Source organism: Bos grunniens, chromosome 3 (genome assembly GCF_055505025.1).
Source record: "Bos grunniens cultivar Pamir isolate PY7600 chromosome 3, Bosgru_T2T1.0, whole genome shotgun sequence".
In the NCBI taxonomy this organism is placed as follows: Eukaryota; Metazoa; Chordata; class Mammalia; order Artiodactyla; family Bovidae; genus Bos; species Bos grunniens.
The window spans coordinates 78,534,268-78,560,820 of NC_141167.1; the positions used below are offsets into that span (position 1 = coordinate 78,534,268).

Below are 26,553 nucleotides of genomic sequence, written 5' to 3' on the forward strand. Positions count from 1 at the left end.
TTCTGGCACCATTTGCTGAAAAGGTTACATTTTCTCCCTTAAATTGCTTTTACATCTCTGTTAAAAATTTCTTGTTGTTCAGTCGTAAGGCATGACCAACTCTTTGCGATCCCATGACTGCAGCACACCAGGCTTCCCTGTCGTTCACCATCTCCTAGAGCTTGCGCAAACTCATGTCCTTTGAGTTGGTGATGCCATCCAACCATTTCATCCTCTGTCACCCCCTTCTCCTCCTGCCCTCAATCTTTTCCAGTATCAAGGTCTTCAAAAATTAGATAGGCATATTTGTTTCTCTGTTCTGTTCCATTGATATATGTGTTCTTTATTCTGTTCCATTGATATATGTGTCTATTCTTCCTCCAGAACTGTACTCTGTTGATACTGTACTTATGTAGAGAGCCTTAACAGAAGAATGATTCCTCCCATTGTTCCTTCTTTAACAAAACTGTCTTAGCAATGCCAGTTCCTTTACTTTTCCATATAAATTTTAGAATAATCTTGTCCTTATCTATAAAAAAATATTGTTGCAATTTTGATACAAATGTGTTAAATCTCTGTATCAGTTTTGGGAGAATTGACATCTTTACTGTTGTAGAGTCTGCCAATCCATAAACACAGTATTTATTTCTTCATTTATTTTTATCTTCTTTGATTTCTTTCATCAGCATTGTTTAGCTTTCATCATATAAGTTCAGTTTTGTTAGATTTACACCTAAGTATTTAATTTTGTTAAGTGATTATCAGTGATACCTTTTTTCATTTCAGATTCCATGTAATAATTGCCCACATGTAGAAATGCAGTTCATTTTCTATCTATATTTATGTTGTATCCTGAAATTTAAGAGAGAGAGAGAAGGAGAATACGTATGTCAATTCCTGGGGATTTTTTGCATAGACAAGTGTGTCATCTACAAATAGGGAGAATTTTGTTTCCTTTCCAATTTCTATGTCTTTTAATGCTTTTTCTTCCCTTGGTGCACCACCTAGAAGTTGAATAATTGTGGTGAAAGCAGACATCCTTCCCTTGTTCCCAATCTTGATAGGGGGAAACATTTAGGCATTTGTGATGAAATCTTAGTTGGAGGTTTATCAAGTTGAGGAAGTTCCTCTTTATTTCTGAGAGTTCTTACAATGAGTGAGTGTTGAATTTTGTCAAATGCTTTTTCTGCATTGACTGATATGATCATGTGATTTTCTTCTTTAGCCTGTTAATATGGTAAATTACATTTAAAAAAATATTGAATGAGCCTTGCATCTCTGGAATAAACCTCATTTAATCTTGTAAGTGGGAACTTTGCAAATGTGATCAGGTAAAGGATCTCAAGGTGAAGAGATTATTCTGGTAGGTTGGGTGTAATCACAGGGACACAGGAGGAGTCAGACAAGAAGGTTATGTAATGATGGAAACAGATTAGATTGAAGCTGGAGGAAGGGGCCATACACCAAGGAGTATGGGCAGCTACTGATGGCTGAAAAACACAAGGAAACAGATTTTCCCTTCATAGTTTCCAGAATGAACCAACCCTGCCAACAATTTGACTTTAGCTCAAATGGCACAAGTGGTAAAGAATCTACCAGCCTGCCAGTGCAGGAGACAAAAGAGATGAGGGTTCGATCCCTGGATCCGGAAGATCCCCTGGAGGAGAAAATGGCATGCACTCCATTATTCTTGCCTGGAGAATCCCATGGACAGAGAATGCTGTAGCCCGTGGGGTCTCAAGGAGTTGGACATGACCGAGCATGCACACACACATACACAGTGAAACTGATGATAGACTCCTGCCATCCAGAACTGTGTGAAAGCAAACGTGTTCTTCTGAGCCACTGGGCTTGTGGTAATTTGTGATAGCAGCTTTGTGCAGACAAGAAGCTAATCCATCTGTGCACATTGTGTAAATTTGTGTAGATAGTAAATATGTACAGTGAGGTACATAGATCCCAAATGTGCACTCGTGTATTCCAGACTTCTCTTATTCATCATGTTTCTACTTTGGAATATTTGATGTAGTTGAGTCCCATGATTGACATGTTATTTAAGGAAGATTGGGCTGCAGCAATGTATAAGATGAATTTAATGGAGGGAGATTAGAGTCAGAGAGGCTAAAAAGGAGACTGCTAAAATCCAGCAGATGGGGACTTGTCAAAGGGGCTACAAGTTAGACTGAAGAGTTAGAGATGGGCACGAGAGCCTTTCAAGGAGATAAATCTCGAGCTTTGAGGACTGACTAATGATATGAAAGATGAAGAGCTTTGAAGTGTGACTAATGGTATGAGAAATGAAGAGCGTGATGTCAATGATGACGCAAAAGCATGAATAAGTAACACGTTCATTAAGGAAGAAAGAAGAGGATTAAAAAGTTTTCTGATAGGTTTTCGCCTGTCAAAAATGACTGAACAAGTTAGAGGGATTGTATTCTTTCAGAAGTGAAAATTCCAATCAGTGCTTTTTAAGTAATGTTAATTCTAAATCTGTGACTTTATGAAAGCTATTTTCCACATTCTTCTAGTCCTTGAACTCCAAAATATGTCCAGGTGTTGATTTCTATGCCGTGAAGAAACCTTCCTCTCATGTCATCGGTGGTAAGAAAGATGTTTATTAGCATCCTTGTAGGCTGGTGAATTTATGTACTGGCAGATAAGACATCTTTTTTGTTGTGGTCTGAAATTTTATATTTAAATTTTTTCTAGGATATAAGTAAAGCTATTTGCAAAACAACCATCAAGTGTTTTTCTTCTACTAAAAGCTCATGTTCTGAAGCTAAAAATACTATTCTGCACCCAAAATATGTCTTCTACCAAATATCCTCAAAGTTCTTAAAATGCTGCACAAACATGACTCTTATTACTAAGCCAGTCTAAACTCATCCTTCTCAGAGAGAGCCTGTAGAATATAGATAATATATAGATGGGATCCGGAGAAGGCAATGGCACCCCACTCCAGTACTGTTGCCTGGAAAATCCCATGGACGGAGGAGCCTGGTAGGCTGCAGTCCATGGGGTCGCTAAAAGTTGGACACAACTGAGCAACTTCACTTTCACTTTTCACTTTCATGCAGTGGAGAAGGAAATGGCAGCCCGCTCCAGTGTTCTTGCCTGGAGAATCCCAGGGACGGAGAAGCCTGGTGGGCTGCCGTCTATGGGGTCGCACAGAGTCGGACATGACTGAAGCAACTTAGCAGCAGTAGCAGCAGCAGATGGGATCAGGCTGCTTTTATGGTTTAATGTTTGATTGAATCTTTGCTGTGTGGTAGTCTGCTGACTTCTTTAATGGTCGTGATCCATTAAAACTTTCATTCATTAGAAGGGGTCCTTGCAGGACAGGCATGCAGTTCCCATGGGGACTTTTAGCTCACAGAGATCTTTTACTTGTGGGTACTCAAGTGATGTGGAGGAGATGGCAACCTACTCCAGTATTCTCGCCTGGAGAATTCCATGGACAGAGGAGCCTGGTGGACTACAGTCCACAGGGTCGCACAGAGTCAGACATGACTGAAGCGACTTAGCATACGGGAACGCACCCATATGATGTATTGTTGTTTTTATGTTTTAATTTCCTCCCGAGACAATAAGAATGCAGAGCTTAAATCTGGACCCTACAGGGACTTCTATCTTTGCACAGTAGAGCTTCCACTTTGAATGAAGTTATCTTTAAGGAATCAGTGTTGTGGTTGAACTTTTTTATTCTTAGATCCATAAATCAGAATTTGACTATTCTGTTTTATCATAGATACTGGGCTTCTCTGGTGGCACTAGTGGTAAAGAATCTCCCTGCCAATACAGGAGACATAAGAGATGCGAGTTCAGTCCCTGGGTCAGGAAGTTCCCCTGGAGGAGGGAATGGGAACCCACTCTAGTATTCTTGCCTGGAGAATCCCATGGACAGAGGAGCCTGGTGGACTATAGTTCATAGGGTTGCAAAGAATCAGACATGACTGAAATGACTGAGCACATCATACATGTTTTCATTAACTTCCAGTAAAGTTGGATATTTTTCCACATTGTAATTTAGTTATAAGCCTTCAGTTGTCTGCAGTACTTCTCAGATACTAAGGTATCCAACATTCATTTGGGGATCTTGGGAAATGCGGTTTCTGGTTCAGGATATCTGGGGTGGGACTTGAGATTCTGTCTTTCTAACAACCTCCCAGGGAATTCGATGCTGCTGGTCAACCAGCCACATTGTATAACAAGGGTTTGTGGCTCATTTTTACTTGTAGCTTATGCAATATTTAGTTTGGTGCTTATGGCATTTGGTGAGTTTCACAACTGGATTGAGCCACTGAGTTTCACAACTGGGTTGAGCAACAAAAGAAATGAATAGTTCAACCATTGTTTTTCATTTCAGGAAATTACCAAAAATAAGATGAAGAAAACCTATCCAGAAAAATGGAAAAAATGCTTTAAAATGTCTAGCAATAACAGCTTGAATTTTAAATTATAATTTATTTATAGTATTTTTTAAAGATATATGGACTAGCTGCAGTAATATGGATTAAATTTTTTTTAGTAATATCTTTTAAAGATTTGAGAACTTATCTTTCCTAAAATATGGAACTTAAAATCTGAAATATTGTGAACAAAGAATTTAAAATAATAATAGGCAGTAATGTGGTTTGTTTATTAAAATAACAAGCACAGTGCATAGACTTGAGTTTGCACTATTTATTGGACAGTCAGGTTTTTTTGCAGTAACACTTGATTATATTGCTTTTCAATATTTACTGCTGTATCATTTGATCTATTTATTGGCTCTCAGGTGACATTGAATCTACTGGATAACAAAAGTAAGTTTCTAATTCGGATCTAAGTAAAAAGGATAAGGGCTTCCCAGGTGGCCAGTGCAGGAGACGCAGAGACATGGGTTTGATCCCTGGGTCAGGAAGATCCTCTGGAGTAGGAAATGGCAATCTACTCCAGTGTTCTTGTCTAGAAAATTCCATGGACAGAGGAGCCTGGTTAGCTACAGTCCATGGGGTCTTGAAGAATCAGACATGACTAAGAGACTGAGCACGTACACACACACACACACACACACACACAGGATAAGGTTAAAAAGGAATTTTTGGCAATGGTGGCATCAGAAATTTGTCTTGAAATACTCATGTCAGTTACTGAAGATAGAAGATTGAATGATTTTTGTTTTGTTTCCTGTGTAAAAGGGTTAAAGTTGGGGAAAAAATGTAAACCATAAAACATTAAGTTTACCTACAAAGTTTGTATTTTGATATGTTACCAGCGCTCTAGTTCCTAATTGTGAGGTTCTAGATCCAACCAGTCCATTCTGAAGGAGATCAGCCCTGGGATTTCTTTGGAAGGAATGATGCTAAAGCTGAAACTCCAGTACTTTGGCCACCTCATGTGAAGAGTTGACTCATTGGAAAAGACTCTGATGCTGGGAGGAATTGGGGGCAGGAGGAGAAGGGGACGACAGAGGATGAGATGGCTGGATGGCATCGCTGACTCGATAGACGTGAATCTGAGTGAACTCCAGGAGTTGGTGATGGACAGGGAGGCCTGGTGTGCTGCGATCATGGGGTCGCAAAGAGTCGAACACGACTGAGCGACTGATCTGATCTGATCCCTAAATGTGAATTAGCTAGTGAATTGAATCCTTTTGGGGATTCCCTAAGTCATTTTTCCCCTCTCCTTTTGTATTTCAGAAGTAAGAACTTCCCCCATTCCCTCATAAATTCTTCCTAGTGAGCGAGTGAAGTTGCTCAGTCGTGTCTGACTCTTTGCGACCCCATGGACTGTAGCCCACCAGGCTCCTCTGTCCATGGGGTTCTCCAGGCAAGAATACTGGAGTGGGTTGCCATTTCCTTCTCCAGGAGATCTTCCCAACCCAGAGAACAAACCCAGGTCTCCCACACTGCAGACAGATGCTTTAACCTCTGAGCCACCAGGGCAGCCCAAATTCTTCCTAAACATCTTCCTATTAAATCTTCCATTCATACAAGGCAAGAGTAGAACTTCTTGATTACCTATCTTGTTCCTACCTCCTGAATCTTGGGTACTGCTCTCTAGTCTGTCTTCCTTTGATATCAAGTTAGACCATTTCATTAGCCCAGTTCTTTAAACCAGGAACTGCTTGTTACCATAATAGAGCAGTTAGTGGAGTAGGCACACAGGGAAGGCTGGGGCTCAGGTCACAGCTGGAGGAGGCCCAAGTCGAGCTAGAGCGTTGGTTGAGTTTCTATATGAAATGACTAAATGGTGGCTTTGGATGGATACTGAGGTCGGGACTAGGTCATACTAGGAAAATATGTGTTGAGGATGGATAAAGAGGAAGCGTTATGGTGTGGAGATGGGATTAAGTTGCAGTCAGGGAAGTTTGGGAGAAGAGGTCAGCTACAAACAGAAGAAGTTGTACAACAATGGCTGCCACTGTTCTCTGAATTCAAAACCAAAAGTATCTACAACAAGGCAACTGAAAGGAGGTTTTCTAAAAGACTTGTAAAGATTTTATGTCATAATTAACTATGAATTGGCTTGTAATAAGTCTGAATTAATTCTTCTTTTTCTTATGTCCCAAGCTTGGCTGGCCCAAACCTGAATAACCCAGGGCCAAGACGTGGCCAAAACTAATGACCCCAGCACTGGCTACTTTTCTCAAGACTGTTCAAAGTCACTTCAAAGCACAAGTTCTTTTTTAGCAGAGGGTCAATTATGTCATGCTCTCTTATAAAATGCACTACTTTACTGGAGGATTTACTTTGAGTTGTTATATTAGCTTCATAGGATTTGATTTTTAAATGCTAACTACTTAAAAATACATGTTTTACTTCTTCTGTTTGAGATGAGGCTTTTAAGGTGTAATAGATACCACAATAAAAGCTAGCGTGGTTTCCACTGTCAGTATAAAAAGTATTTGCGTGAAGTTCTGCTTTTTCTTAAGGAGCACTTGAATATCGCATCACTTAGCAACACACAAATCAGCTTTGACACCTTATTCATCTGTATTTTCAAGTTCAAATCAAGTCTTTCCACTGATGGGATAGATTGAGTCTTTTAAACTGAGCAAGTGAAAGGTGTCACTTTGTCATTTTCATCTTTAGGGTGGCAGCAGCAGCAGAGTTTTCACTTTATAACATTTCAGAATTAGAATTTTTTTCAATTTATCCTCTTGGGCCTTCCAGCTTCTTGCCTTACTTCCCCTCTCTGTGTTTTTTATACCTCAAGACCTTCTCAGGGTCTGCCCTTCAGTTTTGAGATCTAATGTGAATTTCTTAGTATGGCGTGCAGAGCCCATTGTGAGCTGGTTCTCACCTCCTCTCCACTCCTGTGAAGGAGGCGGCCTTCAGCCAAGTTAAACAACCCAGTTTTCCATACATACAGTCTTTGCTATCATTGTTTCTTCAAGCCCACGTGGTTTTCTTTGTCAGGAGATACTCTTGCTGGCTAAGCCCTGCTCATCGTTCTAGATACGTCTGGATTCTCAGATAACTTGTGTCTGATTCTTTCAGTTTGAGTCAGGGGCCCCTTTCCCTAGGCTCCTAAGCAAATCATGGTCATAGGGCTTTACTTTTGGATTTCAGTTGTTTATTTTTCACATACTAAACTGGAAATTTCTTGAGGGACAGGAATTCTGTCTTATCTGTATATTTATATCCTTTCTGTGTGTTTCATGTAGCTGATTTTTTCATTATCTGTGACAGGGCTGTCTTCTCTCCCTGTGAAGAAGCAATTCTTTATTACTAGGGTTTTGACCAGAGGCCCAAGGCCTCTACTATTTATGAATTTATTTTTTGAAGTATTTGTACAGTACCAAGGACTATGATTTTGTTCACTACTATTGGAAGGATGTAATATTCAAGCATCATATAAAAGGTTATGCTGGATGTTAATAGTAAGTGAGAAAAGTTTGGAGGAGTGAAAAATTAAGGCAAGAATTTTTGAAAATGCAAAGTATCAGGAAGGCTATTCCATGATTTTATGAAGATTTCCACAAAGGAAGAAAAAGTTAAGAGTTTGTTTTGAATATATATTTTTACAACTGGTATAGAAGAGTTAAATATGATTCAGTGGTTATGCTAGCCTCATCAATGTATGCATCCTAAGTTCAGGAAATAATCCTTGAAAGTTTGCTTCCAAGAAGCAAAAAAAAAAAATTCCCATGGTAGAAGGTAGATATTGCCATACTCCCTAGCAAATTGGTGTGTATCGATATCTGGAATTTTAATTTTATTCATATATTTAAAAATTCACCATATTTTTATTTTAAAATTTAATCTAGTTAGAAACATGGTTTAACCTAGTTTTGATTTTAAAACAATGTTAGGAATGATAAGTTAGTCTTATATATGGACAACATATTTTATATCTATACTAGCTATCTATATCTAAATACTTATATCCATAAAGGCTGTCTCAGAAATTATATCTAAAGGCATTTTTTCTCTCTTTTGCTTTATTTGAAAAATATTGAAAAGTGAACAAAAGGTAAAAGAAAAATAAAACTTATTCTTTGAAAGTGAAAAAATGAAAGTAAGTTGCTCAGTTGTGTCTGACTCTTTGCAACCCCATGGACTATACAATCCTTGGAATTCTCCAGGCTAGAATGCTGGAGTGGGTAGCCTTTCCGTTCTCCAGGGGATCTTCCCAACCCAGAGATCAAACCCAGGTTTCCCACATTGCAGGTGGATTCTTTACCAGTTGAGCCACAAGAGAAACCCAAGAATACTAGAATGGGTAGCCTATCCCTTCTCCAGTGGATCTTCCTGATCCAGGAATCAAACTGGGGTCTCCTGCATTGCAGGGGGATTCTTAACAACTGAGCTATCAGGGAAGCCTTGAAAGTAGGGTAGGATATTATATTTAAATAAAGAATGCCCCTCCTCAACCGTTCAGTTGCACCCTATGCTGTTAAAATTTTGGCATTTTTTTCTCCTGACTTCTAAAGGTGCTCTTGTTAAGACAGTGTAGTAATGTACTGCTTGCTATCTTTTATGGTAACAACTTTTAAGAGTTCCTTTTCAAACTTACTCTATCTTTGTTCTGCTTTGATCTATATTTTTATTTATTTTCAAACCTTTTTTTTTTAAACAAAGGCAAACAGCACATTGTTTTTTTTAAAAAGTCCAAAAGTGTAGACATTGGGAAGTAGAAAGCAAAGTTTCCTTTGTTACCATTCTTGAGGATAACTCATTAATATTTTGGCATATAATCTTCTAAATAACTGTGAACTGTGAATTGTAACATTTTTCATTTTTTCCCCAAAAGATAGGATCACACTTTCCACACTCTGTCACCTAATTTTTCATTCACTAATGTCTTATTTCATGGCCACTCTTCCCTGTCACCACATGTAGGGCCATCCCAGGCTTTTTTGACTGTATAATATTTCACAGAATAGCTTTACTATAATTTAATAAACCTGTTGTCCACTACATGCCTCCATTATTTTACTATTACAAATAATATTGTATCAAGCATGTTTATATCTTGTACACAAGTGAATATTTCAGTAGTATGATGCCTAGGTATGTATTTGCTTGGTTGGAGGGGTTGCATATGTAAATTTTGCTGTAATTTAAAGGTTAACTTCTTCAAGATTCTCAACAATTTTTAACCATAAACACTAACATTCTGATTTGGGAATAAACTTTGTTTAGAAGGAAAGACGGATTCCTTTCCTGAAGGCCCAATGAGACAGGACATTTCAGGGAGGGTTGTTTTTCCTCTCATGTTTTAACCTGAATTTTCTGTGATATGTGGAACTTTTGAGAGAAAGTATTATTGGGTCTTCCTGTTGCCTCAAGAAAGAAATCTATGTTCTTATTGGTGACATCTCCTTGATAATGTTATTATTTCATTACTTGTTGGTATTCCTTATGATGAACTATTATGTTTTTAGTTGAATTCTAATCTGTACAGTATGATATAATATGGAACATGGGGGCGTATGAAGGTGACCCCATCAATAAAAATAGTAGCCCAAAATTGTCATTTTGCTTACACATTTTAAATTATTTTTTTATAGCCTTGAAGATAGTTGTAAGTATGCCCTGTTTGAATAAAGGGAAGCTTGTAGATGAACGTCAACTACATTTTCTTTTTCCCAAAAGATAATCAATTTGAGGCTATAAACCTTATTTTTAGATCGTAAGAGTGGGTTTGTAAAGTTATACGTTCATGACTTTTTATGATACCACATACAATTAGGTGTGTGTTTAGTACTTTTTAAGGTGATATCTCCATCTAACTTAAGTTCATTCACCTATATCTTTGAGTCCATTTCACTCCAGCTATTTTCACAAATATATCAAATTGCTATTTTAGAAATATATTACAGATTTTAAATTAATATTTAAAAGAGAAATTAGCTCATAGACTTTATTACTGTGGAAGTTGTTCTAAGCATCTAAGAACCTTAAAAGTCAACCCATGTAGGACTATACAGACATATATTGAAAGAAGGGTGTTTGTGTTTAATATAGAACTTTATTTTGTCATTCAGAAAATGACTTTATTTTCTTTATTCCAAGACTTCATAATCTTTCTAGTCTGATTTGCAAATATCTGTCTGCTATATCTTTTTGTCTATGAGATGTCATATTTCTGAAGAGATGATAGTCATTCATTTTAAAAATGATTATTATTTTTTTCTCCTTTTTACAGGAAACAGGCATCACTATGGGTCCAAGGAGACATTTTCCGATCCAAACTGAAAAATAGACCATCCAGTGAAGGAAGTATTAATAAAATTCTTTCTAGCTTGGATGATATGTCTATTGGTGGAAACTTATCTAAAATACACAACATGGAGAGATTTGGAGAGGTGAGTTGTTTTCCAGGAAGATTTTCCTATCTCCTTAAGACTGACATTCTGCATGTCTTCATTTTTCAGTTGAACACATATAACATAGTCGTATCTCTTCTCTAAATGATGACAGTACTAAATTTTTAGGTGTAGAGGCACCACCTATAAAGCAAGAATAAATGCGAAGAAAGCAATTATCCTTACAAGAAAAAAAGCTGTAATTTAAGGAGTACAATTATAAAGGAGTCTACTCTGGTTTGGAAACTACTTGCTAAAGCGAAATTGAAAAGCAGACTTTCTATTTGAAAATGGAAATAGATATTAATCAGAAAAATCTTAATGTGATAATTGGATAGTACATACCACAAATGATACATTGCAACCTCAAATACATGATTTCTAAAGTAAGTCCAGAGTTGAAAGCATAACCAGGGGCAATTTTTTTTTTTTGAGACTCCAGTAGACGCAAACCACTTTAAATAGTTGACATACATAGTCTGATTTAATCTGCATAACTAGAGATTAAGTGAGTTAGGCAACATTATCTCTATGTTATCATAGGAAATTGAATATTAGAGAAATTCTAATCTTAGTGTTAGAAACATAATTCAATCCAGGTCTATCTGATTTTAAATCTGTATTTTTTTCTATTATACCTCCTATGTCTGAATAAAAATGGTAGTGATTTACTAAGAATTTTCTTGCCTGGAGAATCCCAGGGACAGAGGAGCCTGGTGGGCTTCCGTCTATGGGGTCGCACAGAGTCAGACACGACTGACGCGACTTAGCAGCAGCAGCAGCAGCAGGCTCATGGGTATTCTTGGAACTAAAAACAACCTGGAAATAATTTGTTCTAATTTTTTACCTTGTGTGGATCAGAAACCTGAGTTGCATAAAATTCTATACTTGCTCAAGGTTACAGAGTTTTTAAGTAGTGGAACCACCTTCAGAGCAGGTAGTCTAGCTACTAGTTTAGCTTTTTCTATCACAATATGACTACGGGCTTCCTAGATGGCTCAGTGATGAAGAATCCACCTTCCCATGTAGGAGATGTGGGTTGGATCCCTGCTTCAGGAAGATCCCCTGGAGGAGGAAATGGCAACCCACTCCAGTACTCTTGCCTATAAAATTCCATGGACAGAGAAGCCTGGTGGGCTACCATCCATGGGGTCACAAAAAATCAAACATAACAGAGTGAGCATGTGCTCACGCATCACAGTATTGACTAAGGCGAAGGTAAGCACCTGGTTTATATTTATTTTTATGTCCCTAAAGGGGCAGGAAAGCTATTAAAATATTTAAGCAGCAAGTGCAGATGTACATTCTATTAGGCAGTGACAAGGGCCTCGAACAGGCTTAGCCCTCGAGGATGGAAGGAATGTATCATAGCTCTGTTAGGTCAGCAGATGGCAACCCAAACAGATTTGTTTTTTCAGGAATCTGTTTGATTCAGGAAATCAAACAGATATCCTTTCACCAGGAAAGATAATGAGAGTGTTTGGAGATAGGGAGAGTGTTTTCTTCAAGAGGAAGCATGGAGACTGCTGGAGGAACTTAGTTTTCAAGCCTGGGGTCTGTTCTCCAGGACAGTCACCAATGAAGTGGCTGAGTTTAGTGGTTTGACCAGGCGTAAATCTTTTTAGCCAAGGTCGCGTTGACATTCAGAGCCTTTGGAGACCTTTTCTTGTCTTTGTGTTATAGTTTGACCTTTTCAAAGCAAACAGAAAGCATATGGACTATCATTTTAGTGAGATAATATAGCTAAACAAGAAGGTCAGCATTTCCTCTTCAGGTTGAGTTCAAGTAAATAAGACTTTTGAGTATGGCTTCTGAAGAGGTACATGTGAAAACTGTCTGTCTATCTAAGAAATACATTTATCTTGCAGAAACATAATGCTCTTACTATTATAATCTGTATTAAATTGACATCTGATAGTTAGAACATTTGTTCTCATACTTTTTTGGAACCCAATTTGTTGAACTTGAGATCAGTGAACATTGATTTATCACTGAAAGGGTGATGAATGCAGTATGATTGAAATTCAAAATACCAGTTTTAAATATGAACATATATTCAGATGTTGGCTGTTTTACCTCCTTCCTCTTTTCAACACCCCTCAAATTAATTACTTTAGTTCTCATTCAGAAGTGCTATTAGTTTTGAAATTAGAGGACAGAAGTGAAAGGGTTCAGAAATACTAGGGAATGATGGTGTGCTTAAGATTGTAGGCATGACATATCTATGGGTTTATAGTTAGCTGACCACTTTATAGTTAGCTGACGCTTTGTGTAAACACCTCTTATGATTCTCAGTCTTTTTATTGCCATGCTTATCTGGTGCTGTCTCCATGAATAGGGGGAGTTAGTTTACTCAAGGGAGTATATATGAGTTAGTGATTTCTTTATCTTCTTGTAATTGGGAAAATACTTTAAGAATGCTGCAAAAGTTTTAATAACGTGTTTCAAGTTCTATACCAACATTCAGGATAGAAGCCCATGGAAACCCTGGATATATTTAAGTTTATGTACAAAGAAATTGCAAAAGGCAGTAATCTTCTAAAGGTGTTTTTATTTTTTAAAGTCAGACTGAAAGCAGAAATAGCAAATTATCTTTTGATTTCCAGGCCTACAGGAATTTTCCTGTGATTGGTTATTAGGAAACTTAGGAAACTCTGTAGTTACCTGATTTGGAGAGCTTGAATGTGTAGTTTTCCAGTGCTTATAGGGTGAGTAAAAGGAAAATAATCAGAAGTATCAACTGGAATGCTTCAGGCCATAGTAATGGAATAGGCTATGGCTTTAATGAATTCTCTTGGTCTGCTCAGGGTTAAGAGAAACCTTTTAAAAACAGAGGTTTTACCTTCATTGAACGTGGTTGTTAGTACTGGCTAGGCACTATGAAATATACTTGACAGATATGTGCGGGTCTGGAGTGGGCTCCCTGCTCCACGCCCCTGTCTTGCACGGCCCTTTTCCTCATAGTCCTTACTCGCCTTCCTTGCTGGGTGCAATCGTGTCTATCTGTCTGCCTTCATCATAATTCTACTCCTAGCCCACAAGGACTTTGTAAATATTACCTGAATGAACAAAGACCGACAGTTTCACAGAAAACAAATAAGAATACAGACATGAAATTGGGAATAATAATTCAAGCTATCCAAGGGTTTATTTTTCTGGGCTCGAAAATCACTACAGATGGTGACTGCAGCCATGAAATTAAAAGACGCTTACTCCTTGGAAGGAAAGTTATGACCAACCTAGATAGCATATTCAAAAGCAGAGACATTACTTTGCCAACAAAGGTTCGTCTAGTCAAGGCTATGGGTTTTCCTGTGGTCATGTATGGATGTGAGAGTTGGACTGTGAAGAAGGCTGAGCGCCGAAGAATTGATGCTTTTGAACTGTGGTGTTGGAGAAGACTCTTGAGAGTCCCTTGGACTGCAAGGAGATCCAACCAGTCTATTCTGAAGGAGATCAGCCCTGGGATTTCTTTGGAAGGAATGATGCTAAAGCTGAAACTCCAGTACTTTGGCCACCTCACGCGAAGAGTTGACTCATTGGAAAAGACTCTGATGCTGGGAGGGACTGGGAGCAAGAGGAGAAGGGGATGACAGAGGATGAGATGGCTGGATGGCATCACTGACTCGATGGATGTGAGTCTGAGTGAACTCCGGGAGTTGGTGATGGACAGGGAGGCCTGGAATGCTGCGATTCATGAGTTGGACACGACTGAGTGACTGATCTGATCTGATCTGATTTGATCCAAGGGTAGCACATACTCAAATACAAAATAGTACCAGTGATAAGTGCTCGTTTTGATCATCAGTGGCCTTAGGATCCGTTGTGCATTGGGCTTATAAAAAATAGCTTTAAGGGACTTCCCTGGAGGCCCAGTGGTTAAGACTTCACTTTCCAATGCAAAGGGTGTGTGTTCAGTCCCTGGTTGGGGAGCTGATATCCCACATGCCTCCTGGCCAAAAAACCAAAACATAAAACAGAAATAATCTTGTAACAAATTCAATAAAGACTTTAAAAAATGGTTTCAAGAAGATGAAATTTAATGCACCTTATTTTAAGTGCCAGATATATAAGGAGTTAAATGAGCTTACAAGGCAACAACAATAGCAACCTAAACAGTGCCTACTATGTGCCTGGCAGTGTTCTAAGCACTTAACATGGATTAAATTTAGTCCTTACAACAGCTGTATGGAATAGGTACCTTTCTTAGGTCCATTTTACAGATGACATAACTGAGGCAGAGGAAGCCACCTGCCCAACATCACAAAGTAGAGTGGAGCTGTCATTTGAACCCAGGGACTCTGGCTCCAGAGTTAGCCCCCAACCCTAAGGCCTCTCACGGTACCCCGCTGCCTGTCCATGGGTTCTTCTGTGTGGCTGTAGTATGTAACCTTAGCCAGTCTGTCCTCAGAAATTTCCCCTGCAATCACTGTTGTTTCTATCCTTTTCTTTTCCTACTCCAGGGTGATAGTCCAGTATTAGCACATCAGTCAGTATATACTCTTGACTTAGAGATATTAATTAGATACAGGTGCTGCTGATGTTTGGCCGAGTTCACATAAATTGACAGTCAGATAAATGAGAATGTGGTGCTTTAATTACCTCACTCAGTTACTATGATTTATAAATATCCCCGTGAACAGGGTATATCTTAGAAATCTATGAAATACAAATTGAATCTCTAAGGCCCTACCTTTAAGCACCTTTCTTTCTGCTCGTAAGTCCACTGAGACATTCCAGGTCCAATCTGAGAGCTGCTGTGATCCACCAGAGGCTGTCAGTCAGGGGAGATTTACCATTTGGGGAGCTCACCCAGGCTGTGCTGTTGAAGGAGTGCTGGTGTCTGTGTGTGGCTAGAGGTGGAAGGTCACAAGGCAGTGGTCCAGGTGATAGAGGTCTGAACCAGTGGCAGGAAAAAGAAGGAAAGATGAATTTGGGTTGTTTTTGGTCAGTCACCTAGTCATGTCTGACTGTTTGCGACCCCACGGATTCCAGCATGCCAGGCTTCCGTGTCCTTCACCATCTCCCAGAGCTTGCTCAAATTCATGTCCACTGAGTCGGTGATGCCATCCGACCGTCTTGTCCTCTGTTGTCCCCTTCTTCTACCTTCAATCTTTCCAAGCATCAGGGATGAATTAGGGGGGCTCTGATAAATCCAAATTTTTTGTTGATCAGAAGCAACTTATGAAGATGACCTCTTTGCCTTTCCCCAACTTTTATATCTCATAGGTTTAACATCTGAGAGCTGAAAAGAATTTTAGAGATGACCCAGTCATTTTTCCTGGCCAAATCATTTAAATCTGCAAAAAATGCTATTTTCGTCTTTTTCTTTCAGTCCCTTGACTTCTATTTTTACTTGTTTCTATTTCAAACTCTCCTTTTATGTCATTTTTCGATTATAACTCTTCCATCTTATTCCATAGTGTGCTATATTTCATCTAAAAGATCTTTTCTTAATGGCTTACACGATGACCTCCCTAGTAGCTTTCTCTGTTTTATTAATATGTTGGTCAGTAATTTATCCAACTGAAATCTGTGGGCACAATTTATTTGATTTTGGTTTTCATCTTGTCTGTATATAGTGGACAAATTGTAGAATAAAGTACATCTTCATATTTTATGCTATTATTTGCTCTTTAGCTAGACCATCACCTGTTAATAAGAATAGCTTAAAAATTTTTTTATATTATTTTTTATTGAAGGATAATTGCTTTACAGAATTTTGCTGTTTTCTGTCAAACCTCAACATGAATCAGCCATAGGTAGACATATATCCCCTCCCTTTTGAACCTCCCTCCCATCTCCCTCCCCATCCTACCCCTCTAGGTTGATACAGAGACCCTGTTTGAGTTTCCTGAGCCATACAGCAAATTCCCGTTGGCTATCTGTTTTACATACAGTAATGTAAGTTTCCATGTTACTCTTTCTGTACATCTCATCCTCTCCTCTCCTCTCCCCATGTCCATAAGTCTGTTCTCTATGTCTTTTTCTCCATTGTTGGCCTGTAAATAAATTCTTCAGTACCATTTTTTTAGATTCCATATATATGCATTAGAATATGGTATTTATCTTTCTCTAACTCACTTCACTCTATATAATAGGTTCTAAGTTCATCCACCTCATTAGAACTAACTCAAATGCATTTCTTTTTATGACTGAGTAATATTCCATTGTGTATATGTACCACAACTTCTTTATCCATTCATCTGTTGATGAACATCTAGGTTGCTTCCATGTTCTAGTGATTGTAAATAATGCTGCATTGAACATCGGGATATATGTGTCTCTTTCAATTTTGGTTTCCTCAGGGTGTATGCTTATCAGTGGGATTACTGGGTCATATGGTGGTTTTATTCTTTGTCTTTTAAGGAATCTCCACACCATCTTCCATAGTGGCTGGATCAATTTACATTCCCACCAACAGTGCAAGAGCGTTCCCTTCTCTCCACACCCTCTCCAGCATTTATTGTTTGTGGACTTTTTGATGAGGGCCATTCTGACTGGTGTGAGGTGATATCTCATTGTAGTTTTGATTTGCATTTCTCTAATAATGAGCTATGTTGAGCATCTTTTCATGTGTTCTTAGCCATGTGTATATCTTCTTTGGAGAAATGTCTATTTAGGTCTTTTTCCCACTTTTTGATTGGGTTGTTTGCTTTTCTGGTGTTGAGTTGTATGAGCTGTTTGTATATTTTGGAAATTAATTGTTTGTCAGTTGTTTCATTTGCTATTATTTTCTCCCATTCTGAGGATTGTTTTCTCACCTTGCTTATAGTTTCCTTTGCTATGCAAAAGCTTTTAAGTTTAATCAGGTCCCACTTGTTTACATTTGTTTTTATTTCCATTACTCTAGGAGGAGGATCATAGAGGATCTTGCTTTGATTATGTCATCAAGTGTTCTGCCTGTGTTTTCCTCTAAGAGTTTTATAGTTTCTGTTCTTACATTTAGGTCTTTAATCCACTTTATCTTTGTGCATGGTGTTAGGAAGTATTCTAATTTCATTCTTTTACATGGAGCTGTCCAGTTTTCCCATCACCATTTATTGAAGAGGCTATCTTTGCCCCATTGTATATTCTTGCCTCCTTTGTAAAAAATAGGGTACCCAGAGGTGCATGGGTTTATCTCTAGGCTTTCTATCTTGTTTCATTGGTCTACATTTCTGTTTTTGGGCCAGTACCATACTGTCTTGATGACTGTAGCTTTGTAGTATAATCTAAAGTCAAGGAGGTGATTCCTCAAGCTCCATTCTTCTTTGTCAAGACTGCTTTGGCTATTTGGGGTCTTTTGTGTTTCCATATGAATTGTGAAATTTTTTGTTCTAGTTCTGTGAAAAATGCCATTGGTAATTTGATAGGGATCACATTGAATCTGTAGATTGTGTTTGGTATCACATTGAATCTGTAGATTGTGTTTGGTAGTATAGTCATTTTCACAATATTGATTCTTCCTACCCAGGAACATGGAATATCTCTCCATCTGTTTATGTCATCTATTTCTTTCATTAGTGTCTTACAATTTTCTGTGTACAGTTCTTTTGTCTCTAGGTAAGTTTATTCCTATATGTTTAATTCTTTTTGTTTCAGTGGTGAATGGGATTGGTTCCTTAATTTCTCCTTCTGATTTTTCATTGTTAGTATATAGAAATGCAAGTGATTTCTGTGTATTGATTTTATATCCTGCAACTTTGCTAAATTCACTGATTAGCTCTAGTAATTTTCTGTTACTATCTTTAGGGTTTTCTATGTACAGTATCATGTCATCTGCAAGCAGTGAGAGTTTTACTTCTTCTTTTCTGAACTGGATTCCTTTTATTTCTTTTCTTCTCTGATTGCTGTAGCTAGGACTTCCAGAACTATGTTGAATAATAATGGCAAAAATGGACCCCCTTGTCTTGTTCCTGCTCTTAGGGGGAATGCTTTCTGTTTTTCACCACTGAGAATAATGTTTGCTGTATGCTTATCATATATGGCCTTTACTATGTTGAGGTAGGTTCCTTCTATGCCCATTTTTTGAAGAGTTTTAATCATAAATAGGTGCTGAATTTTGTCAGAGCTTTTCTATTGAAATTATCATATGGTTTTTATCTTCCAATTTGTTAATATGGTGTATCACATTGATTGATTTGCATATATTGAAGAATCCTTGCATCCCTGGAATAAACCCAACTTGATCATCGTGTATGAGCTTTTTGATGTGTTGCTGAATTCTGTGCTAAAATTTTGTTTATGATTGTTGCATCTATATTCATCAGTGATATTGATGTGTAGTTTTCTTTCTTTGTGTTGTCTTTGTCTAGTTTTGGTATCAGGGTGATGGTGGCCTCATAGAATGAGTTTGGAAGTGTTCCTTCCTCTGCAATTTTTTGAAAGAGTTTTAGAAGGATAGGCATTAGCTCGTCTCTAAATGTTTAATAGAATTCTCCTGTGAAGCCACCTGGTCCTGGGCTTTTGTTTTTTGGGAGATATTTTTTTAATCACAGCTTCAATTTCAGTGCTTGTAATTGGGTTGTTCATAATTTCTATTTCTTCCTGGTTCAGTCTTGGAAGATTGAACTTTTCTAAGAATCTGTCCATTTCTTCCAGGTTATCTATTTTATTACCATATTGCTAAGTCACTTCAGTCGTGTCTGACTCTGTGTGACCCCATAGACGGCAGCTCACCAGGCTTCCCCGTCCCTGGGATTCTCCAGGCAAGAACACTGGAATGGGCTGCCATTTCCTTCTCCAATGCATGAAAATGAAAAGCGAAAGTGAAGTCGCTCAGTTGTGTCCGACCCTCAGCCACCCCATGGACTGCAGCCTTCCAGGCTCCCCTGTCCATGGGATTTTCCAGGCAAGAGTACTGGAGTGGGGTGCCATTGCCTTCTCCGTTATTAGTTGTTCATAATAGTCTCTTATAATCCTTTGTATTTCTGCATTGTCTGTTGTAACCTCTCCTTTTTCATTTCTAATTTTGTTGATTTGATTCTTCTCTCTTTTTTTCTTGATGAGTCTGGCTACAGGTTTGTCAATTTTGTTTATCTTCTCAAAGAACAGCTTTTAGTTTTGTTAATCTTTACTATTGTTTCTTCCATTTCTTTTTCATTTATTTCTGCTTGGATCTTTTTGATTTCTTTCCTTCTACTAATTTGAGGGGTGTTTTTTGTTCTTTTTCTGGTTGTTTTAGGTGTAAAGTTAGGTTGTCTAGTTGATGTTTTTCTTGTTTCTTGAGGTAGGATTGTATTGCTATAAACCTCCCTCTTAGAACTGCTTTTGCTGCATCCCATAGGTTTTGAGTTGTCATGTTTTCATTGTCATTTGTTTCTAGAAATTTTTTTGAGTGCCCTTTTGATTTCTTCACTAACCTGTTGGTTATTTAGAAGCGTGTTGTTAGTCTCCATATGTTTGTGTTTCTTACACTTTTCTTCTTGTGATTGATATCTAGTCTCATAGCATTGTGGTTGGAGAAGATGCTTGATACGATTTCAGTTTTCTTACATTTACTGAGGTTTGATTTGTGACCCAAGATGTGGTCTATCCTGGAGAATGTTCCATGTACGCTTGAGAAGAAGGTGTACTCTTCTGCATTTGGATGAAATGTCCTGAAGATATCAATGAGATCCATGTCATCTAATGTATCACTTAAGATTTGTGTTTCCTTATTAATTTTCTGTTTTGATGATCTGTCCATTGGTGTGAGTGGGGTGTTAAAGTCTCCTACTATTAATGTGTTACTGTCAATTTCTCCTTTTATGTCTGTTAGTGTTTGTCTTATGTATTGAGGTGCTTCTATGTTGGGTGTGTAGATATTTACAATTGTTATGTCTTCCTCTTGCATTGATTGATCCCTTGATCATTATGTAGAGTCCTTCCTTATCTCTTGTAATCTTCTTTATTTTAAGGTCTATTTTGTCTGATATGAAGATTGCTATTCCAGCTTTTTTGCTTCCCATTTGCATGGAATATATTTTTCCATCCTCTCACTTTCAGTCTATATGTGTCTTGAGGTCTGAAGTTGGTTTCTTGTAGACAGCATATATATGGGTCTTGTTTTTGTATCCTTTCAGCCAGTCTGTGTCTTTTGGTTGGAGCATTTAACCCATTTACATTTAAAGTAATTATTGATATATATGTTCCTCTTCCATTTTCTTAATTGTTTGGGGTTGATTTTGTAGATCTTTGTTCCTCTCTTGTATTTCTTGACTATATAAATACCTTTAATATTGTAAAACTGGTTTGATGGTACTTTTGCTTGTCTGAAGAGCTTTTTATTTCTCCATCAATTCTGAATGATATCCTTGCCAGGCACAGTAATCTTGGTTGTAGATTTTTCCCTTTCAGTACTTTAAATATATCCTGCCATTCCCTTCTGGCCTTCAGAGTTTCTGGTGAAAGATCAGCTGTTAAATATATGTTTCCCTTGTATGTTACTTGTTGCTTCTCCCTTGCTGCTTTTAATATTCTTTCTTTGTGTTTAGTCTTTGTTAGTTTGATTAGTATGTGTCTTGGCGTGTTTCTCCTGGGGTTTCCTGTATGGGACTCTGTGCCTCTTGGACTTGATTGACTATTTCCGTTTTCATGTTGGGGAAATTTTAAACTATAATCTCTTCAAAAAATTTTTCATACCCTTTCTTTTTCTCTTCTTCTGGGACCCCTATAATTCAAATGTTGGTGCGTTTGATATGGTCAGGTCTCTGAGACTGTCCTCAGCTCTTTTCATTCTTTGTCCTTTATTCTGCTCTTCAGAAGTTAGTTCCACCATTTTATCTTCCAGCTCACTGATTCATTCTTCTGCTTCAGATATTCTGCTATTGATTCCTTCTAGAGTATTTTTAATTTCAGTAATTGTGTTATTTGTCTCTCTATGTTTATTCTTTAATTCTTCTAGGTCTTTGTTAATTGATTCTTGCATTTTCTCCATTTTGTTTTCAAAAGTTTTTGATCACCTGTACTATCATTATTCTGAATTCTTTTTCAGGTAGTTTGCCTGTGTCCTCTTCATTTATTTGGACTTCTGTGTTCCTAGTTTATTCCTTCATTTGTGCAGTATTTCTCTGCCTTTTTATTTTTATTTTTTTAACTTATTGTGTTTGATGTCTCTTTTTCCCAGGCTTCAAGGAAAGTTGAATTCTTTCCTTGAAGAAGGTTGAATTCTTTCTTCCGTTTGGTTTCTGCCCTCCTAAGGTTGGTCTGGTGGTTTGTGTAAGCTTCATATAGGGTGAGATTTGTGCTGAGTTTTTGCTTGTTTGTTTGTTTTTCCTCTGATGGGCAAGGCTGAGTGAGGTGGTAGTCCTGTCTGGTGATGTATTTCTGTTTTGTCTGTTGTTTCGATGGGCGTCCTGCACAGGGTGCTACTGGTGGTTGGGTGATGCCGGGTCTTGTATTCAAGTGGTTTCCTTTGTGTGAGTTCTCACTATTTGATACTCCCTAGGGTTAGTTCTCTGGTAGTCAGGGGTCTTGGAGTCAGCGCTCCCACTCCAAAGGCTCAGGGCTTGATCTCTGTGGTGCTGCTCAGCAGCAGGCACAGCGGCCCCAGCAGCCACATGGCATGGCTGCCACTCCCACTGCCTGCTGCCACCCAAGAATATCTTTTAAAATGCTCTTTCTTTATGTGTTTTAGTTGACTCTCATTTTCCTGTCTTTATGTAAGGCAGGCTGGTATCCAAATGAAAAGCTGCTGATGCTCAGACCTTCAGAAGTGCAACAGGGAGCCTAAGAGCAGACCTCTTTCCTTGGGGGAGCCAAAACATAAGGTCTTCCCTGGACTAGGCTTCTTCACCATCACCAGCAATCATGTGGCTTTGTTTCAGGGGATCTGCTGCTCCTAGAGCAGCTGAGAGCAGGGAGTGGGGGTTGCACTGAGACTCTGGAGAGAGGGGCTGAAGCCCAAGAGCACAGGGAGGGCTGGGTTAACCTTTGTTGTTTGTGGCTTTGTTCATCATTAGTCATCATGAGGAATGAATTTGGTATAAAGAATGAGGTCTAATAGTACCTGATCAGAAAACAGCCTCAGAATCCCCCAGGTCTATCAGTTCTTGGGATTGACTTATGCCTCGTGGCAAATGGAGCTATATTTTCTAATACATTTTCCCCCACGCAGGTGCTTATGACCCAGTATATGTTGCACTTGTGCTCAGCTGTATCCTACTCTTAGCAATTCCATGGACTGTAGCCCACCAGCCTCCTCTGTCTATGGAATTTTCCAGGCAGAAATACTGGAGTGGGTTGCCATTTTCTTCTCCAGTATATCATCATGACCCGGGGATCAAACCCTCATCTGTTGCATCTCCTGCATTGGCAGGCAGATTCTTCACCACTGTACCACCTGGAAAGCCCCCTAATTTATGTTATAGGTGCCCTAATAAATACAGGCTTTGGTTATATGCCCATCTGCATGTCTTTTTCAGGGTTCCAGGAAGCTCAAATCCCCTTCTATATTAGCTTTTTGTTTCTTTTCAAAAATATTTTGAAAACAAGTATAGTTCATTTACAATGTTATGTTAATTTCTGCTATATAGCAAAATTATACATATGCATACATTCATTTTTTACATTCTTTTCTATTATGGTTTGCAATAAGATATTGAATATACTTCTCTGTGCTCTACCACTAGGACCTTGTCATTTGTCCATTCTATATATAATAATTTGCATCTGTTAACCCCAGCCTCCCACTCCATCCCTCACACTCTATCCCAACCCCTTCCCCTTGGCGATCACCAGTTTCTTCTTTATGTCCATGATTCTGATTCTGTTTTGTAGATGGTTTCATTTGTGTCATATTTTAGATTCTACATATAAGTGATATCATATGGTGTTTGTCTTTCTGACTTACTTCACTTAGTGTGATAATTTCTAGTTGCATACATTATCCAAAATAATGTTGACATTATTTTGTTCTCTTTTATGACTGAGTAGTATTGTATTTGGAGAAGGCAATGGCACCCCACTCCAATACTCTTGCCTGGAAAATCCCATGGATGGAGGAGCCTGGTAGGCTCAGTCCATGGGGTCGCTGAGGGTCAGACACGACTGAGCGACTTCACTTTGACTTTTCACTTTCATGCATTGGAGAAGGAAATGGCAACCCACTCCAGTGTTCTTGCCTGGAGAATCCCAGGGATGGGGGAGCCTGGTGGGCTGCCGTCTATGGGGTCACACAGAGTCAGACACAACTGAAGCGACTTAGCAGCAGCAGCAGCAGTATTCTGTTATATATTTAACCATTCATCTGTTGATGGACATGTAGGTTGTTTCCATGTCTTGGCTATTGTCAGTAGTGCTGCTGTGAACATAAAGGTGTATGCATCTTTTTGAATTAAAGTTTTGTCAATATACACCCAGGAGTGGGATTCCTGGATCATATGGTAATTCTATTTTTAGTTTTCTGAGGAAACCTCTATACTGTTTTTCACAGTGGCTGCACCAACTTACATTCATACCAGCAGTGTAGGAGGGTTCCTTTTTCTCCACACACTGTCCAGCATTTGTTATTTGTAGACTTTTTGACGGTGTGAGGTGCATCTCATTGTAGTTTTGATTTGCATTTCTCTAATTAGCGTTGTTGAGCATCTTTTCATGTGCCTGTTGGCTATCTGTATTTCTTCTTCAGAGAAATGTCCATTTAGATCTTCTGCTCATTTTTCAATCAGGTTGTTTGATATTTTGTGTATTTTGGAGATTAAACCCTTGTCAGTTGCATTTTTTGCAGATATTTTCTCCCATCCTGTAGGTTGTCTTTTTGTTTATGGTTTTCTTTGCTGTGCAAGTCTTGTAAGTTTGATTAGGCCCCATTTGTTTTTTTTTTTTGTTATTATTTCTATTGCCTTGGGAGACATTTAAGAAAACATAGGTATGATTTATGTCTGAGAATATTTTGCCTATGACCTTTTCTAGCAGTTTTATGGTGTCTTGTGTTTAAGTCTTTAAGTTATTTTTGAGTTTATTTTTGTGTGTGATGAGAGGGTATGTTCATTGATTTACATTCAACTGTCCAACTTTCCTAGCACCCTTTACTGAAGAAACTGTCTTTTTCCCATTGTATGTTCTTGGCTCCTTTGTCAAAGATTAACTGACCATAGGTGTGTGGGGCTTTTTGTTTAAATTAATTTTGTAATTTAATTTAAATGTGTTTTGAATAACATTGTGTATAACTATTTTTGTCAAGAGTTTGAAGGCTGTTAATCATTTACTAAGAATTTTGTAGCTCATATGTTTTATATTCTTCATCCTAAAAATGGCTAAAACTTCTTACAGTAGCCACAGAAATAAAATAAGGGGTGATTGAGACCAAAATAATAATAATAATAATAAAAAATCCATGATTTAGATTTTAGCAGATTTTTCCAGACCTCTACTGTGTGTCCAGTTCTTTTTCCCTCCCTCTTCCTTCCCCAGGTCCTGATTTCTCCTTGCCTGGTCCAATCTGTCATCTCTCATCAGACGACTGCTGTTCCTTCCCACCAGTCTTGATCTCTCTAATTTACTAACCTCATAGTAATCAACTAAGAGGAAATAATTGTGTCACATTCAAATGAGGATTTTGGTTTTTTTTTAATGTAAAGAACTCTCAAAAATCAACCTGAGAACTCCATGTACACAAATAAAATGGGAGGCCTTATGGTTGGTAAATATAAAAAAAATGTTCTACTTCCTTAGGAATAAAGAAAACACAGATGCTATTTATGCCCATCAGGTTATGTGAGATTAAAGAAATGTATGCTGTATTAGCAAGGGTTCTGGGGATTAAAAAGCTCTTAAACATTGCTAGTTGGAATTTAAAATGGTGTAGTCTTTTTGGAGAGTGGTTTGATAATATACAGCAGGAGACTTTAATCTAGCAATTCCACTTCTATCCATTTATCTTAAGGCAGCAATAATAGGATGGGTTCAAAAACCATGTGCTTGTATAGAAGGATGTTTGTTGGAACTGTTTATAATGATGAAAGACAGAAAACAGCCTGGCCGAGGGCAAAATATATAAAATCTGATATATCTAGACAGTGGAATTTTATAGAACCATAAAAATGATAATGTAGAGGATCTTAAAAATTTGCCCTGAAACACTTCCACAGTACATTTAAGTGAAAAAGTAAGTTACAAAGAAGCATGTTTAATTCAGCCTCCTTTTGTGAGGAAGAAATGTGTTGGTAGGGTATGTGTACCACAGGGAAAAGTCTGGAAGACTATATGAGAGAATGCTAGTGTGTTTTACTTTGAAGATAAGTATGTAGGTGGCTTTAATATTTTTTTTTGAGATAATATTTTCTGTAGTTTTTTGTTGCCTATGACAAACAAGTACTATGTGGTAAAATATTTTTTTTTTCTTTGGAAAAGTCATGGTTTCCTTCTCCAGAGGTTGAGAGCTGGGACTTAATATATAATGTTTTCTTTTTCTTTGAGAGCTAGTGTACTGAAGTAAACTCCTTAAGGAACTTAAGAAAAAAATATGTTAATTCTGGGTAGTAAGGTACATGACTGGCTGTTACATCATTTACTTGTTTTCTATGTGTTTAAAATGTATTATAATTAAAAAAATGTTCACCTTTAAGATTTATAATAAAGTAGGAGAGATAAACCAGAGAAGGCAATGGCACGCCACTCCAGTACTCTTGCCTGGAAAATCCCATGGATGGAGGTGCCTGGTAGGCTGCAGTCCATGGGGTCACTAAGAGTCAGGCACAACTGAGTGACTTCACTTCACTTTTCACTTTCATGCATTGGAGAAGGAAATGGCAACCCATTCCAGTGTTCTTGCTTGGAAATCCCAGGGACGGGAAGCCTGGTGGGCTGCCGTC

The 26,553-nt window shown here is 38.1% G+C and overlaps 1 protein-coding gene across 19 annotated transcripts in view; it reads left to right on the top strand.

Moving 5' to 3' along the window:
- The window catches only part of CDC14A (cell division cycle 14A), a 210,689-nt gene that overhangs the window by 158,139 nt on the left and 25,997 nt on the right, over positions 1-26,553 (top strand). For all 19 annotated transcript variants that reach the window (XM_086391454.1, XM_086391462.1, XM_086391465.1 and 16 more), the window contains one exon: positions 10,618-10,777. In XM_086391454.1, coding sequence (XP_086247580.1) covers positions 10,618-10,777 — 160 coding nt within the window. The remainder of the gene's footprint in view (positions 1-10,617; positions 10,778-26,553) is intronic.